This window comes from Propithecus coquereli, unplaced genomic scaffold, assembly GCF_000956105.1.
Source record: "Propithecus coquereli isolate 6110/MARCELLA unplaced genomic scaffold, Pcoq_1.0 Scaffold91, whole genome shotgun sequence".
In the NCBI taxonomy this organism is placed as follows: domain Eukaryota; kingdom Metazoa; phylum Chordata; class Mammalia; order Primates; family Indriidae; genus Propithecus; species Propithecus coquereli.
In genome coordinates, this window is record NW_012155396.1 from 3866034 (window position 1) to 3879282 (window position 13249).

General features: G+C 43.4%; 1 protein-coding gene and 1 pseudogene across 1 annotated transcript; both read left to right on the forward strand.

Annotated features, from left to right (window-relative positions):
• The first annotated feature begins 4465 nt into the window (after nt 1-4465).
• On the forward strand, nt 4466-6499 carry HILPDA (hypoxia inducible lipid droplet-associated). The gene is made up of 2 exons (XM_012664757.1): nt 4466-4585; nt 5476-6499. Exon 2 carries the CDS (start codon nt 5544-5546, stop codon nt 5736-5738), a length of 195 nt encoding a protein of 64 aa, XP_012520211.1. The 5' UTR covers nt 4466-4585; nt 5476-5543; the 3' UTR covers nt 5739-6499.
• A 6047-nt stretch (nt 6500-12546) lies between these two features.
• On the forward strand, nt 12547-12873 carry LOC105826742 (annotated as a pseudogene).
• The last annotated feature ends 376 nt before the right edge of the window (nt 12874-13249 follow it).

Genomic DNA, 13249 nt, shown 5'->3' on the forward strand with positions numbered 1-13249 from the left:
AGCTACTCGGGAGGCTGAGGCAGGAGGATCGCTTGAGCCCAGGAGTTTGAGGTTGCTGTGAGCTAGGCTGACGCCACGGCACTCTAGCCCGGGTAACACAGTGAGACTCTGTCTCGAAAAAAAAAAAAGGGTTCTATTTTCTCCGCATCCTCATCAACACTTGTTCTTTTCTGGTTTTGTGCGTTTATTTTTTCATTTTATGGTAGCCATCCTAGTCAGTGGGAGGTGGTATCTCACTGTGCACACTTTATTTTGTGTTTGTTTTAACACAAACTATAGCATACTGTACACACACTACACACTTAATTTTATCACTTAATATATTGTGGAGATCACGTCAGTAAACACAGAACTGCTTATTCTTTTTTGCTGGCTTTATGGTAATCCACTGTATGAATGTACCATAACTTATTTAACCAGTTCCCTGTTGATGAACTGTTTTTCCAGTCTTTTGTTATTACAAACGGTGCTACAAGGACTACCTCTACATACTCCATTCTCTGCACATAGGAGTTTGTAAGGATAATCCATAAAAGTGAAACTCTGAGCTAAAGGGCATGTGCATGCTTTTATTTTTATGGATATTGCCAAATTGATTTCCATACAGAGTATACCTATTTAAAATTACCAGCAATGTAGGGACATGTTCTTTAAATGCACACTGGATCAAAAGATCAAAATTGTAAAAATATTGTGTTCTTAGTATGGTACTCCTGCATGGACAGACTTTAGAGTCACTTATTTTTAGGGGCTTTGGAGCAAGGGCAGCTCATAAAGAGCTTTCCTCGGTTAGCAGTTCCGGAGGAGGTAGTACGCGAAAAGGGTTTGTCTTGGAGCCCGTATTCACCTTTCCTTGGTAGAACAATGAATACTCACAGAAGATACTGAGTAAGATAATCATTTATTCCTTCAATCAAAAAATATTTATTGAAAGCCTACTATGTAGTCCTAGATGTTGGGGATGGAATGAAAATGAAATCATCTAGTCTTAGTGCTTAAAAAATAAATAAAAAAAAAATCAAATCAGAGCAGACACTCCTTTCATTGATGTTTTCAGGTTTTTCAAGGGAAGCAAACATTAATACGACTAATAGTAAGTAACACTGTGGGAGAGAAATGTGTATCATGCCACTGGATCCTGTAACAAGGGTCTGAGGGTTAGCAAAGGGTTGCCAGGGGAAGTTTGTTTGAGTTGAGATATGAAGGACGAGTAAAAGACTAGGTGAAGGGAGGTCTATTTTTCCTTTGGTGGAAAAAGCATGGTTAACAAATGAAGAAGGGCCTGTAGTCCTACCTCATAGTGTTGTTATGAGAATTAAGTTAAATAATACATGTAATGCATTTAGCAAAATGCTCGACACATGTCAGTTACTTGATGAATGATTATTCTGTTTCTACTCTTTCTTTTTCTAATAACCACAGTGAATGTTAAAATTCCAGTTCCCTGAGCAAAGTATTTTCACCCTCATGATGTTCTTTTATTTATTTATTTATTTATTTTTTTGAGACAGAGTCTCGCTCCGTTGCCCGGGCTAGAGTGCCGTGGCATAAGGCTAGCTCACAGCAACCTCAAACTCCTGGGCTCAAGTGATCCTCCTGCCTCAGCCTCCTGAGTGGCTGGGACTACATGCACCACCATGCCTGGCTAATTTTTTCTGTATATTTTTAGTTGTCCAGCTAATGTCTTTCTATTTTTAGTAGAGACGGGGGTCTCGCTCTTGCTCAGGCTGGTCACGAACTCCCTCGTTATGTACTTACTTTGTATTTCTCTACAGTCTCTCTCTTCCTCCATTTCTGAGTTCCCAAGCACAGCAGTACATTGATCACTGTCTACCTTAGGAGCTAATTAGATTAAAAACTACCACTTATTTTGCCCTTAATATATACTAAACACTTTATATCCATTATTTAATTTAATCTTCATAATGATCTTAGTAGGTAAGAACTATTGTTACTCCCATTTTATAAATGAAGAAACTGAAGCAAGCACAGCCCAAGGACAATAGCCAGCAAACTGCAGAGCAGAATGCAAACTCAAGTCTGACTAATTTCTAATCACTGCCCTATACTGCCGTGGTTGTTAGTTATCTTTATTAGGTCTTGTTTACCTAACCAGGTGACAAACTTATTTAGGACAAGAAGGTGGCTTTATACTCTTTAGTCAAATAATAGCTACTGTTTACTCAGTATCTACTATGTGACACACACTTTGCCTTCATTATTTCTAATCCTCATAACAACCTCTGTTGTATATATTACTTTCCTCAGTTTACAGATAAGAGAACTAAGGCTCAAAGGGTTTAATTAACTTGGCCAAGGTGGCGGAGACAGGACTAAAATCCTGATATATGTACAACCAGTACCTACCACTTGTAGTTAGTAGAGAGGAAAGCACAGGCTACACTGACCCAAAACCTGCTTATCTCCACCTGGCATGACCTTTAGATAATGGCAGTGAACATGGGGAAGAAAATTGTTCCTTCCAGTTGTGTGAAAATATAAATTTAGCTCACAATAAGTAGAGCCCAAAGGGATCATTGCGGAATTCCTGCATTCATCACCCAGCATAGGCTCCTAGTGAGCAAAGTCCCCCACTGGGAGTTTTGTAATCCGTGATACAGACGTTTTCTATGTGCCAGGCACTGTTTTAAGTGCTTTATATGGAATAACTCATTTCATATCCAAGTAAGGGCTGTTATTATCCCATGTAACAGCTAAGAAAACCAAAAGCACAAGAAGGTTAAAGGATTCACCCAAGGCCCCCCAACACGCAAGTGGTGGCGTTTGGGACACCTGGCAGTGTGCTTTCAGAGCTTGAGAGTCACAGGGTCAAGCACAAAAACAGACGAAAGCCTGCTATAATGAAAGACCAAAAACCGCTGCGGGCTGAGCAGGAAAATTGGTTTCCAAGTGCCTGCCTGCCAGCACACCTCCCCACCCCCTCCTTCCAGGCCGATTGCAACAAGCCGGAGGAGAAGTAGGGGAAAGGTCGCGGGGCGGGGGGCGGGATTTGGCTCCTCCCTTCTCGCACGTTCAGTCCCTTCCACTCAGCCCGCTGAGCTCGCAGAGCTATGGGATCGCCCGGTTCTCACCCATCCAGCCCCTGCATTTGACCCGGACACACGGAACCGCCAGTCCTAAAAGCCACCGACAGCCTTCTCTTCACGTGACTGACGTTCCTCCCCATTCCCGGGTCTCCCCAGGATTCCATTTTCTGAGATTCCCCCATTGGGCTGACTCTAATTGTCTGGGTTGGGGAGGGTGGGTGGTACTTAGTAAGGCAGCCCAGCCCCCAGATCTGAGCCTAAGGCTGGACCGTGTCCTCCTAGCTCTTCAGGTCAAGCCGAAAACACCCCTGAAGATCATCTAGTGGCCAATGCCCTCATTTTTAGATGAGGAAACTCAAGCCCAATGAATACAAAGTGACTTGCCCACATGCAGTTAGGGGCCCACACAAGTGTCAGGAATATTTCTCATTTTCTTAAATAACATGACAGACTCTTATAGAAAAGCAGAGCTTAAGGCTGGGCTCGGTGGCTCACGCCTGTAATTCTAGCACCCTGGGAGGCCAAGGCAGGAGGATCGCTTGAGCTCAGGAGTTGGAGTCCAGCCTGAGCAAGAGCAAGATCCCGTCTCTACTATAAATAGAAAGAAATTAGCCAAACAACTAAAAATAGAAAAGAATTAGCCAGGCACCGTGACACGTGCCTGTAGTCCCAGCTACCCCGGAGGCTGAGGCAGGAGGATTGCTTGAGCCCAGGAGTTTGAGGTTGCTGTGAGCTAGGCTGACACCACTGCACTCTAGCCCGGTCAACAGGGTGAGACTGTGTCTCAAAAAAAAAAAAAAAAAAGAAAGAAAGAAAGAAAGAAAAGCAGAGCTTAAGGTGATGCAGAAGGGCCTCGCCATTCCAGAGATATATATGCAAATTAAACCTCGGGATTTGGAATGGAGAGTGGTGTCTGGAATCTTGGTATCTCTCATAAGTGAAACAAACTCCGCTCTTCAGTCCCTGAAATGGAGAAAACGGGGTGGGAAGTGGTCTGGTGCCCTTTGACAATTGCACGTTGTTGAGATACCCGGTGAAGAGCCCATCCGTCGCGGCTGGGAGTTCATCCGATACGAAGGCCCTTGGATTGGGGTCACCTCAGGTGTCTTCCCCCAACTTGGGGGTCGGGGGTGTAAACGTGCGGACTCCTTCAAATGTTTCCTACATCAGGGGAAGGCACTGGCAGTTAACACACACGCCCAGTCCCGCTCCAGGCCGCAGTGACTCAGAACCGTATGCTTTCGGACACAGCTCTGCCCGCGCGCAACCGCGGACAGTCCCCAAACCCCTAGCGGTCCGGGCCGCGGACGTGAGCCCTGGCGGGTGCGGGCGGGCGGAGTGCGCGTGCGCACGCCTCCGGGGGCGGGGCCGCGGCTATAAGCGGACGCCCGCGGACGGCCCTGCCGTCTGCGCTTTGGTCCTCCCCGGGCGTTGTCTGTCGGGCTCCCGCGCTGCTGCTCGTTGGCCGACTTTCCTCCCGACTCCTGCACGACCTCCTGCGACAGAGAGCGAGCCACTCCTGGCTCTTCCTTCTCGAGGTGAGAGGCCCTGTGGGTTTCCGCGGACTAACATCCGATTCCCCGGCTTCTCGTCCCCCATCCCCCGGGATTTGTGGCGGGACGGCCGCCTGGAGTTCCCGGGCTGCGGCTCTGCCGCCGGGAGCCTGCCTCCTGGTCCCCACCTCCACCCGGTTCCTCGGTCAGCCGCCCTAGCCCCGTTTTCTCCTAGGGTGGCCCTAACTAGGATCCACGTGGCCCTTTCATCCCCTGCTCGCCAGTGGTGGGTTAGGCGTCCCTGCCATGTCCTCCCAAAGCACCCTGAGCATCTCCTTCCTACCACAGCGAGTTGCGTGGTAACTACCCTATGCGGGCAGCGTTCATGGCTACAAGGTTTGCCGTGTGGCCCTAATACCTTCCGGAGTGCCTAACACATTGCAGATATTCAGGGCATATTTGTTGAATAAGTGAACTTCATGGATTTGACCCGCAAAGACTTATTTTGACTTTCTAAATGTTAAATCCGACTGTGGTGTAGAGGAGACTTTTAGGCAGCCTGCTTTCTCTAGGGCATGTTCTGATATTCCCTTCTGCCCCCCATGAAAGGACTCAGCCTATGCTTCAGAAAGGTTAGTGGTGCCTGCTCTGTAGCACAGGGATTGTGCATTGCACCCGGCAGAAACAAAGTCTTCAAGAGAAGTACAAGTTTTAAGAAATACTCTTGAATTAGTCCAAAGAAGCAAGACTGGCTCCGAAGCCATGGGGTTTGTAGTGTAAATATACTTGGAGATTCTGCTATGGACGAACATCCACTGGTCCCTGTCTCCCTGGCTGGCTGAGCCTCTCCTTAGTGCTCTGGGGAGACAGAAGGGTCAGGGCCGGAGGGATGCATATCCCCAAAGTGGTAGATTAATCCTTTCCTCTTTCCTCAGGATCCGGAAGCCCTCTGGAAGCAGAAGGCAACTCTACTGCTCTGCAAAGGAGCGGGGTCCTTTCAGCCATGAGGCACGTGTTGAACCTCTACCTCTTGGGTGTGGTGCTGACCCTGTTCTCCATCTTCGTGAGACTGATAGAGTCCCTGAGGGACTTACTGAAGAGCCCATCACCTGGGAGCTCCTGGACCACTAGAAGTCAGCTGGCCAACACAGAGCCCCGCAAGGGCCTTCCAGACCCTCTATCCAGAGGAGTGCAATAAAGACCTCCCTTGCGCTGGCCATACCTTAGAACACTGACCCAAACATGTGCAGCCAGGTGTCCCATTTCCTAGCAGGCAAACTGAACTCTCGTGTTTCCAGGGAACTAACTGTTATTGGGCCTTGCAGGACCTGTCCTGCTCCTTGGATGCTGGATGCTCCTTGTCCTGGAAAAAAGAACCTGTTTAACACACAGGTGTGCACAGGTTGCCTATGGCTGTGAGATGGACTGATCTTACTCTTCTCTCCAGCGTCGGCTATGTGCTTTGCTGTGCTCAGCATCGTGGCTCTGACAACTCTTAGATGGGGACTTGGGCTGCAACTTCAGCTGTTGGGAAATGATGTATTCAACCCTATTTCCTAAACATCTGCCAAGGGTTCAGCTTCTCTTCATGAGAGCTTTATGTTTGGATAGCAGTTGAAGAGGTGTGTAAGTTGGCTGTAGGGAGAGAGAGGGTGGCGTATTCAATGTCTTGTTCTCATTGTTTTACATTTTTAAGTCCTTCCTCTAACATAGTGTGTGTGTGTGTTTATGTCTGTGTGTGGACCGAAGGGGTGGTGGGATGACAAAGCCTGCTCAGGACATGGGCATTATGGCCACCATGTGGCTTAGTTTAATTTTTCTAATGCAATAAAGTTGAATATATATTTCTACTATGTGTCATGTTGACTTCTGCCCTTGAAATTAGTGGTAGGGAAGGGTCTTAATTCCTAGATCTGAGGTTTAACATCTTAAAACTTTGGAGCAGGAAAGTGCTTTAATCACTTTGTTTAAAACACAGTGTCAATAAACCACTGAATTTGAGGGCAGGAACAGTTGGGTCTGCCCTGTGTCAATCAGTTGTCTGAGCCTAGGCCAAGGGGTATTCAGTCTTCCCATGACTGTCCATCTGTAAAGAAGAAGAAAATGATCACCTCTTCCAGCCCTACACCTTGGGTCTCTGGGGGAAAGAGGACCATCGGTCTAGAAGGCCTTGGCTGTTTTCTTCTGTACTTGTCAATATCTTCTCCTTAGCCACCAAAATGACTGCTTGATTCTGATCATTCTCAAAGTCAGCTGATAAAATGTCCATACCTCACTGGTGAATATTTCTACTCTTTCTCCCAGATCTAAGCAACTTGGCCTTCACTTAAAAATGGAAGGTTTTTTTCTTTTTCCTTGTCTCCACCATTCCTCCATCCCCTGTCCCATGTACAAACATATTCACTCCCCTGCCTGTGGCAATGTAACTATTTACACTCCTATCTGGGTGTGTCCATCATTTAATGAATGTGACTTTTGCCAACGGGAAAGAATGGAGTACAGTGTTTTCCGTTAAACCAGTTTTGCTTCCCGACTGTTCTTAAATTTAAGAAAGTGACACTACCTGAAAGCCAGTGGTTTAGGCATCACTTTTATGTATTGCACTGTGGTAGTCATTAGTGCTATTTATTAAATATTTCCAACTTCCTGCCTACTGGGCACATGGTAAGCTGGTCCCTTTGTGATTGGCTGGGTTTACATGACTCTCTTTGTTAGCATAGTACTACTCTCAGAAATAGTTGGTTTTTTCTCTCTGACTTCAAGCAGCTTCATGTGCCAGTATCTGCCCTTTTCTAATTGTATTTCTTAGATTTGATATATTTTCTTATTCTCATACCTCTCTGACTAATTTGGGGGTACTTTTGAACTTTCAACTGGAGAGGTTCACCCTAAGTCTTCCCTAAGTGGTTTAGTTTAAGTGAAGTGGTCAACTGTGTGCCACAACCTCAGTGAGGTCTTTACAATAAGACAATTTAATACACTTGGAGGTTTCAGCAACAGAAGTTATGGTCATATCATTATTTTCATCTTTCTTACAAGTAAGGTGACCAACTGCCGTCCCTGTTTGCCCAGAAGAGATTTCCTGGATGCAAAACTTTCAGTGCTAAAACAGGGACGGTCCTGAGGAAATCAGGACAATTGGTCCCCCTACACACAAATCTGAGTTTGAACTGGATTTTATCACTCCAAACAGTTCTCAGTTTTATCTGTTACCTAATGAGAAGCAGTTGCTGCTGCCAGCCCTATAACCCCACTGATTTCGGTAGTCTCCCTAGGTCCCTTGTGCCTGCTTGCAAGCCGGCCAGATCTCTTCTGAGCTCTTCTGTCCTTGTGGTGCTTTGTCAATGGCAACCAACAGTAACCAGTTCACGCCGCTAAAATTCTGTTCTCTTGCCTCTTTCTCCTAGATACACAAACATCCTGAATAAAGTCTCTGTCTTCTAAGTTACTGCAGGCTACAGTTCTAGCAAATATTTCACAATATTTCACATAACAGGGTTGCCCTCCTTCCAGCCTCCAATAAGATCTCTTTGTTGCCCTTCATGTAAGTTATGTCACACACACTAGAGTTTCTTGTTTGTTTTTTTAACAAGTAGCACCTCCCTCTAGATTCCAAAATCTGTATCAGTCAAGGACACATTAGGTTAGGTTATGTTGCAGCAAGGACCCTAAAATCTCAGAAGCTTAAAACAATTGCCTAAGGATCCCTTCCCAGGAAGCAGAATTGGGGCCCTAAGCAAAGCGCAGTCTATCCCCCAGGGAAAGGGGCCCTCACCACCTCTGCTCAGTTAGTCAGATGTCATAATCCCTAGGCTGCTATGTGTCCCATTCTTGCCCTTCTCCCTTATTGCACTTAGTCTGTCCCTATTCCACTGTTGTGTATCAAATGTGTGGGGACACATGGCTTATCTTTTTGGTTTCTAGATCTCCAGCTCAAGCTGCATCTGAAACTGGTATAGAAACTTGTGCATCACTCAGAGATTCTTTTTTTTTTTTTTTTTGAGACAGAGTCTCGCTCTGTTGCCTGGGCTAAAGTGCCATGGCATCAGCCTAGCTCACAGCAACCTCAAACTCCACGCAGAGAGTCTTAAATTTGAACTTGATATTGTAGCTAAATGGAATTCTTGGGTTGTTTCCACTGGGGGAGACGTAATGAGTATATCCCACACTTATTGATGAGAAGGGTCATCAGCAGTAGTCACTGATGTTCTCTAAATATTTCTGCCCGTGCCTTCCAGGCACTCGACAGAATTGTACTTCCTGACCCCTTTGTGGTTGGGTGGGACCATGTAATTAGTTCTGGCTAATGAGGCTAATGAGTTGTGAGCAGAAGTGACTTGTGTTAATTCTAGCTCAGAGCATTTCAGTGCTGGTTCAAAAACCGACAAGGCCCTTTTACCCTCTGGGCAGTGACCAGCAATGCTCTATAAGGAACTATTCCATTAGTATAGGTCCTGGAGTATGGATGCCATGGAGCAGAGCCCTCAACTGATCCCTGATGAGTGGGAAATAAACCTTTTTTGTGTTAAACTACTGAGGGTTGGGATTTTTGTTACTGCAGTGTAACTTAGCCTATCCTGACTGATATAACACATGCAGCACCTATTGGATGCCAGGCATCAGCTAAGACCTCATCACTACCTAGCTCAGATAATGTACACAAGATAATGTACATGGTGGAAAACGTGAACAAATAATGTGTCATGGTTTTATGATAGAAATATAACGCAGTGGATACATAAAGTTATTTGTAGTCAGGAGGGGGATATTAAGGAAAAGCTTCTTAAGAAGATCTGAATTTTTTAAAATGAGTAGGTTTGTGGGATTTCTGTCCAAGTTAGGATAGGGTTTCCAAGTGGAGGGAACAATGTGAGCAGAGGCATGGAAATGAGCCTATGCACAACACATTTAGAAAACTATAGGTACAAATTTTAAATTTCTATTAATTATTAGCTTGGGGCCTGAACTCTAGTGCCATCTAGTGGACTCTAAGGAAGAAGGGACAACTTCATACATTATGCTGTGTAATGCTTTCTGAGTTTGGAAGGCTGTGCTTCTAAAGCCTGAGATAGATATCAGAATATTAAGGGCTGGAAGATATGATCTAGTCTAGCACTGCTCAATAAAAATATAATGCAAGCCCCATATATAATTTTAAAATTTCTAGTGGCCACGTTAAGAAGTAAAAAGAAACAGAAGGTATTTTTAAAACATATTTAAGCCAATATATTCAAAATATTATCACTTCAACATATACTTAATATAACATGCTATTAATGAGATACTTTAAATTCTTTTCCTGTTGTGCTAAGTGTGTGTTTGTATTGGTGGGCATTTTACACTTACAACATGTCTCTACTTGGATTAGTGACATTCAAGTGCTCCATAGTCACACGTGGTAGGCTAGTGGCTATTGCATTCAACAGATCTGACCCAATCTTTTCATTTTACTGCTGAGGAAATTGATGAAAGAAGACTAAGTGACTTAGACAGTATCATTGAGCCAATGGGTAGTCAATTCCCAGTATGCAGCTATTCTCTATAGCTTGCTTTTTTTCTTCTTTTTCTAGGACTCTCAAATGCAGTAGAACAAAACATGTTAATAAAGAGCTCTTTCACTCCCAAGGCACTGTTTATGTAGGAACATGTGGGATTTTTAAAAAATCTATTGTAAATAAATTCAAAATCATAAAACAGGTATAACTTAGAATGTTTGCATATTGCTTTGTCCATAGACCATCAATAATGCCTATAGACTTGATTTGTTTTATATGGCAAAAATGCACCAAATTAGTAACTCATAATTCATTGCTTGAACACTGTTTTTATTATTCTTTCCTTCTAGACCATATCCATACACACGCGGCATTTCTATATTGTTGTAAAAGTGTGATTGCAATTTGGCCTTTTTTTCCTTTTTTTTTTAATCTAGCATTATAACAAGAAGAATTAAATAATTGATAAAATAGGTGGATTTATGTAATCTGAGGAGTTCTAAATTTGGAGAACATTATATTCATAAGACTTATTAGCAAAATATAATGTTAAATAAGTGAATACTGTATAAAGTCCTCATATTTCAATAGATCTTAGATGTGCAGGAGTGAAGGAAATTAACAATTGGATGGAAGAATGCAGAGAAGGCAAGACAATACCTATTGGAAGTGTGTTAAAAGTGCTTCAGAGGAAAACTAGACATTATCTGGTAACCAAAAAGAAAGCTGCTTCCCTCTCCCTTTTTATGTAAAGCTTTCCTTTCTTTCTAGGACATTTTTTGGTGGTGGTGATGGTGGTGGTGGGTTGTATTTGGTGGGCTTAGTATGTTAATTGTCTATTGCTGTGCAACGAATTACCCCTAATCTTAGCAGCTTCAAACAATTATTATCTTATGCAGTTGCTGATGGTCAGGAATGTGGGAGGGGCTTAGCTGGGTGGTCCTCATGAGGTTGGGGTCAAGCTGTTGGCCGAGACTGGGACTGCAGTCATCTGAAGTCTCATAGCAACTGGGATGCAGAGGTCATTTCCAAGCTCACTCCCATGGCTGTTGGCTGGCCTTAGTTCCTGGATGGCTGTTGGCAGGGGGCGCCTAAGTTCTTCACCCTATGGGCTTCTCCATAGGACTGTTCATGATATAGCAGATGGCCTACCCCGGGGTGAACGATGAGAGAGAGAGAGAGAAATTGAGACAAACTACCAAGATGGCAGCTGCAGTAGCTTTTATAACCTAATCTTGGAATTGACATACCACCACTTCTGCCTTATTCTTGCAGTCACATGGACCAACCCCAGTCTGTTCTGAATGGGGACCTGGGGACTTCTTCAAGGTTGGAAGACCAGGAGGTGGGGATCACTGGGGCCCTCTTGGAGACTGGCCACCACAGCTGCCTTTTCCTTTTCAGGTCACTTACAAGGACATCGTTGCTATGGAGATGGCTGTGGGCATAACTGAAGGATACGTGTTGAACAGACTCTTATTGTACAAGCCTCTGCAACAAAACAATGAATAGATCGTTGCCAAGACAGTTATAAAGTGTTGAACTGGAGCGGGGAGAATGAAAATTTCATATGTTAGAACACTCAAAGTCTACCTGGGCACATGCATGAATATGTGCCAGGAAGAGCTAAAAGAGTGACTTGACAATCTTCCTAAAGTAATATTGTCTAGAAAGTTTGAGACATCTAATTGTGGCTAACAAGATTTCCTGAAGACAGAGTATTCCTGGGGCCTTAATAGTTATAAGAACTTGACTAAATCAGTACAGCAAATATATGAGACTAAAAATTACTAATTTGTGCAGATTCATTTCAGTGCACCAAATACAATTTTAAAAGAAAATAGAGAAAAGATAGATTTTGGACCAGTTATAGTCCCATTTGGGTTTCTATTACTGTAGACATGGAAATACTGACTTTTTAAAAAATGAGTAAGATAATGTGGGCAAATCTGCACATGACGCATCAGTATCTATATTTTTATATCATACAGGGTATGCATGTGATATCGACATAGTACTACTGCACACAGTGAATTCATAATCCTAGCAATTAGATGTGGATCTTAATGTTCCTCATTTTCTTTTTACCTTAAATACCATATTTAAGTTTTTAATAAATATATTACTTTTGTAACATTTCAAGATATAAATATTCTTATATAATTTTAAAATCATATTAAAAGATTTTCTGATCTCAAAAACTAACAAAATTAGTGTTACAGCTCTTTTAGAATTTGTCTAGCAGGTTTTCCGGTTCTCACCGGAGGATCCCCCATTTAAAATAAAAAAAAAAAACCTGACAAAATTGATAATGCATTCAGAAATTGTAGAAAGATGGAAAAGTCCTAGTTTTGAAAATGAGGCACCCTGATATAGATCAGCTGCGCAGTGACATTAGTCCTGTTACTAACTTTGTATCACCCTTATGTTTGGCAACTACAGTCAGGTACTTCTTTTATGAATTTAATATGAGTAATTTCTTTCCAGAAGTGACAGCCTTCCCACGAGAGCATGCCTCTCACCAAGGCTCTCCTTCATCCCTCTCCAGAAGAGGAGAAGAGGGAATACAAGAAGTACCTGGTGCAGAGCCCCAATTCCTACTCCATGGATGTGCAATGCGCAGGATGCTATAATCACCACAGCATTTAGCCATCACAAACACTAGTCCTGTGTGTTAGTGGCTCTACTGTCCTCTGCCAGCCTACAGGAGGAAAAGCAAGGCTTACAGAAGGATATTCCTTCAGAAGGAAGCAGAACTAAAAGTCCCCTGCTTGAATGAATGGGAAACCATCCCAATAAACACAGTTTGGATTAAATAAATAAATAAAAATAAACAAAATAAAATGACTAATTTATTTTACGACCAACTTTTTTTTTGTCTTTTTTATTGTTGTTTGTTTCTTGTTTCTAGGGATAGAGATGGGGTCTCACTATGCTCAGGCTGGTGTCGAACCCCTGAGCTGCAGCTATCCTCCCGCCTCGGCCTCCCAGAAAGCTAGGATTACAGGCGTGACCAACCTTCCATGAACTGTTACTGTGAAAGTCTTTTCTCGACCATCAATTTTATCCAGTCAGAAACAAGGAGCCAATTGTAAACAATTGCCTCTATTATTACGACCAAAAAAACAAAAACAAACAAAAAACTCTTGCCAAATATGCAGTGCCTTGCTAGTCAAAAGAAGAACATTTTCAAATGTTCATTTTAAAAAAACAA